Source organism: Nicotiana attenuata, chromosome 8 (genome assembly GCF_001879085.1).
Source record: "Nicotiana attenuata strain UT chromosome 8, NIATTr2, whole genome shotgun sequence".
Classification (NCBI taxonomy): domain Eukaryota; kingdom Viridiplantae; phylum Streptophyta; class Magnoliopsida; order Solanales; family Solanaceae; genus Nicotiana; species Nicotiana attenuata.
In genome coordinates this window covers 1,505,443-1,510,570 of record NC_031996.1, presented here as the reverse complement: position 1 = coordinate 1,510,570, position 5,128 = coordinate 1,505,443, and the positions used below count along the sequence as shown (strand labels likewise).

Below are 5,128 nucleotides of genomic sequence, written 5' to 3'. Positions count from 1 at the left end.
TGGAAGTCACGACCCTAGATATTTTATTATTTGAAAAACAATCGAAACCAAATATATTGTCTTCTAGTTTTATAATTGCAATCAATAGCTCAAAGTAGAAATATAAACAACAAACAAGAATATGGAAGTGTAATTTGAGGCACATCATACAATTACACTAAATATATACTTAATCCCAATTCTAACTCCTTGTGGATTTGACCCCTACTCGCGTTGGGTTTTATTATTGCTTCGACCGCCTCACTACCTATATTTGTGGTTTGAGTTTGGGCGACATCAGTAGCCAAATAGGAAACAGTAGTGTTCCTGTCCAGCTAATCTATCAAGCATTTGATCAATGAAGGGAAGGGGAAAGTAATCCTTTGGGGTTGCACTGTTCAATTTTCTATAATCTATGCAAAATCTCCACCAGTGACAAATCTTGTGCGAATCAGGCCATTATTTCATTAACCACTACAGTCATCCCCCATTTCTTAGGCATACATTGGACAAAGCTTACCCATTTGCTATTAGAGATTGGAAATACAATACCTGCATCAAGCCACTTAATCACTTCTTTTCTAACCACTTCTTTCATGATTGGACTTAGACGGCGTTGTTGCTCTACACTTGGCTTGTGCCCTCCTCCATGGAGATTTAGAAGAAAAAAATAACAGGTAAAGTGTCAGAACCATCCAAATAGGCATATTGAAGGTGAGGGGAAAGGTTTTAAGTTCCAATTTAGGAGCCTCTTCAATCGACGGCTTTGGAGGAGGCCTACTTGGCCTATTTAGGGGCTCAAAGGGGTTTAATCCCTGCATCTAAGCACATGATGCATCTAGGATATGCATCATCTCCTCAACCTCATCATCAATCTCCAAGCTATCGAACCACATGAGTGCTTTCTCTAGAGAATCGTCTAGATATACACTCGTGTCAAGAAATTGCTCATCCACCTCCACAACAGATATCATAGAGAGATCCTCATAATGGAGGGGACGTTGGATCGCCTTGTAGACATTAATAATTGCTTCCTCATTGTTCACCCTCATAATCATTTTTCCTCTCTCACTTTAATAATTGTATCACCTGTAGCCAAGAGAGGTCGTCCCAATATGATTGGAACTTGTTCATCAGCATCATAATCTAGGATAATGAAGTCTGCTGGTAAGATGTATTTCCCAATTTGCAGCAACACATCTTCAATCACTCCTTTAGGGTAGGCTATGAATCTATCAGTTAGTTGCAACATCACAGTGGTTGGTCTTGGAGCTCCTAGACCCAATTGTTTGAACAAGGATAAGGGCATCAAATTTATGCTCGCCTCCAAATCACAAAGAGCACGCCCCACATCGATATTACCAATTCGCACAGGGATGGTGAAGCTGCCAAGATATTTAAGCTTTTGAGGAAGCTTGTTTTGGACCCGTGAAGTGCACTCCTCAGTAAGTGCGACTGTCTCAAATTTAATCAATCTCCTCTTGTGAGCCACTATATCTTTTATGTACATAGCATATTTTGGAATTTCGCAAAGCACATCTACCAATGGAATATTCAATTGACCTGACCCAACATAGAGAGAAATTTGTTGAATATGCGATCATCATTCTTCTTCTGCAATCTTTTGTAACAACCTGGCCGGTCGTTTTTGGAATTTACGCCCCGATCCCCCATTTACCGCTTCCCCTAAGTTCATTTCTGCTATTTTGGTATGCCGGGACGTTCTGTGTTAGGGTTCGGAGTGTTTTGGGACACTTAGTCCCTAAATGAGAGCTTAAGTGTTGAAACATGGTCCGTAATCGGAACAGTGTGAAGACAACCTCGGAATGGAAATCCGATGGTTCCGTTAGCTCCGTTAGGTGATTCGGGGTTGGGAGCGTGTTCGGAATGCATTTTGGAAGCTCGTATCTCATTTAGGCTTGAAATGCCGAAGTTTGAATTTTTAAAATTTCCGGTCCGATAGTGAATTTTTGATCCGAGGGTCGGAATGGAATTCCGGAAGTTTCTGTAGCACCGTCATGTCATTTGGAACGTGCGTGCAAAATTTCAGGTCAATCGGACGAGGTGTGGTTAGGTTTTTGATCGAAAGTGTGTTTCGTTGGAATTTGAAGTTCTTAGGCTTGAATCTTTGATTAATTCGTGTTTCCGGTGTTGTTTTAGGTGGTTTAAGGATTGGTACAAGTTTGAATGATGTTATGGGATATGTCTGTAGGTTTGGTTGAGGTCCGGGGGCTCGGGTGTGTTTCGGATGCTCATCCGAGCAATTTGAAGTTTGGAAATGTTGCAGAAAGTTGCAGGTCTGAATTCCTTCTTCGCGTTCGGGAAGAAGGCACCGCGTTCGCGTAGTAGTAGCCTATCCTCTCATCGCGTTCGCGGCCACTCTCCCGCGTTCGCGTAGTGTAATTTTGGAGAGGGGGGGGGGGGCGTTCCTCTTCGCGTTCGCATAAGATCACCCGCGTCCGCGTAGCTTCACTATTTCCTCCATCGCGTTCGCGTAAGCCTTGTCGCGTTCGCGTAGTTTTTGATCCCCTGGCCTTCGCGTTCGCGCTCCTCCCTTCACGATCGCGAAGGGCATTTTTGGGCCCTGATATTTTCCTTCTTCGCGAACGCGTGCTTCCTATCGCGTTCGCGATGCTTTAGACTCTTGAACAGTACTTAACATTTCAAAAACGAGGTTTTGCCATTTTTATCAAAACTCAAGGTTGGGAGCTCGAATTTGGGAGTAGTTTCAAGGGTTTTTCAAGGGCAATCACCGGGTAACGATTCTCTACTCTCCTATGACTAAAACCCATTAATCTAATCGCAAATTCACCCTTTAATTTCGTATTTTTGAATGGGAAGTGGGTAAACTTCTTAGACCTAACTATGGGGTTTTGAGGGGTCATTTGACCTCCGATTTGGGAGATTTTAATATGGTTAGACTCGTGAGAGTACGAGGGTTCTGAAAACGTAAAAATTATTCGATTCCGNTATGTGAGAGATGTTAGTGTTGATACCCCTTCTGTTGATTCTGTTCCAGTGGTACGGGATTATCCCGATGTATTTCCAGCCGATATTCCGGGCATGCCGCCTGATAGAGTATATTGATTTTCGGCATTGATCTGTTGCCGGGCACTCAGCCCATTTCCATTCCTCCGTATCGTATGGCTCCTCCTGAGTTGAAGGAGTTGAAGGATCAGTTACAGGATTGCTTGGTAAGGGTTTATTCGACCCAGTGTTTCACCGTGGGGTGCTCCTGTTTTGTTCGTGAAGAAGAAGGATGGTTCTATGCGCATGTGTATTGACTACCGCCAGTTGAACAAGGTTACAGTGAAGAACCGTTATCCTTTGCCTCGCATTGATGATCTGTTTTGACCAGCTTCAGGGCGCACAGGTGTTCTCTAAGATTGACTTGCGCTCAGGTTACCATCAGTTGAAGATTCGGGAGCCAGATATCCCGAAGACTGCCTTCAGGACTCGATATGGTCATTACGAGTTCCTTGTTATGTCATTTGGGCTGACTAATGCCCCGACAGCTTTTATGCATTTGATGCACAGTGTATTCAGGCCATATCTTGACTCGTTCGTGATTGTTTTTATTGATGATATTCTGGTGTATTCCCGGAGTCGGGAAGATCATGAGCAGCATCTGAGGACCGTGCTACAGACATTGAGGGAGAAAAAGTTATATGCAAAGTTCTCAAAATGTGAGTTTTGGCTGAGTTCTGTGGCATTCTTAGGCCATGTGATTTCTAGCGAGGGTATTCGGGTGGATCCGAGGAAGGTAGAGGCCGTGCAGAGTTGGCCCAGGCCGTCCTCAGCTACAGAGATTCGCAGTTTCCTTGGCTTGGCGGGTTACTACCGTCGTTTTGTGGAGGGATTTTCATCGATTGCTGCCCCTATGACTAGATTGACCCAGAAGGGTGCCCCATTTTAGTGGACAGAGGAGTGCGAGGCGAGCTTTCAAAAGCTCAAGACAGCTTTGACTACAGCCCCTATCTTGATGTTGCCTACCGGTTCAGGGTCTTATACAGTTTATTGTGATGCCTCACGGGTTGGACTTTGAGCGGTGTTGATGCAGGACGGTAGGGTGATTGCCTACGCGTCCAGACAGTTGAAGGTGCATAAAAAGAACTACCCTGTCCACGACCTTGAGTTAGCTACTATTGTTCACGCTTTGAAGATCTGGCGCCATTATTTGTACGGGGTGCCTTGTGAGATCTATACTGACCATCGGAGTTTGCAGCACTTGCTTAAGCAGAAGGACCTGAATATGCGTCAGAGGAGGTGGTTAGAGCTGCTGAAGGATTATGACATCACTATCCTATATCACCCGGGCAAGGCCAATGTGGTAGCGGATGCCTTGAGTCGCCGGGCGGAGAGTTTGGGGAGCTTGGCATATTTACCTGCTTCAGAGAGGCCTATGGCGATGGATGTTCAGGCCTTAGCCAGCCAGTTCGTGAGATTGGATCTTTCGGAGCCCAGTCAGGTTCTAGCCTGTGTGGTTTCCCAGTCTTCCCTATTTGACCGTATCAGGGAGCGGCAGTATGATGACCCTCATTTGCTTGTCCTTCGGGACAAGGTTCAGCGTGGAGATGCCAGGGATGTGACCATTGGAGATGATGGAGTATTGAGGATGCAGGGCCGGATTTGTGTGCCCAATGTTGATGGTCTTCGAGAGATGATTCTAGCAGAGGCCCATAGTTCGCGGTATTCCATCCATCCGGGTGCCGCGAAGATGTATCAAGACCTGAGGCAGCACTACTGGTGGAGGCGGATGAAGAAGGATATAGTTGGTTATGTGTCTAGATGCCTCAACTGCCAGCAGGTGAAGTATGAGCACCAGCGCCCGGGTGGGTTGCTCCAGCAGTTAGAGATTCCGGAGTGGAAATGGGAGCGCATCACCATGGATTTTGTATCTGGACTTCCACGGACCTTGAAGAAGTTTGATTCCATTTGGGTTATTGTGGACTGGCTGACCAAGTCCGCTCATTTCATTCCTGTGTGTACCACTTATTCATCGGAGCGGTTGGCGGAGATTTATATCAGGGAGATCGTCCGTTTGCATGGTATTCCAGTTTCTATCATTTCAGACAGAGGTACTCAGTTTACATCGCGGTTCTGGAGAGCCGTGCAGCAGGAGTTAGGCACTAGGGTGGAGTTGAGCACA

General features: G+C 45.6%; 1 protein-coding gene across 1 annotated transcript; it reads right to left on the bottom strand.

The window, feature by feature from the left end:
- On the bottom strand, window positions 1,034-1,489 carry LOC109231429. The gene has a single exon (XM_019397091.1). It carries the CDS (start codon window positions 1,487-1,489, stop codon window positions 1,034-1,036), a length of 456 nt encoding a protein of 151 aa, XP_019252636.1.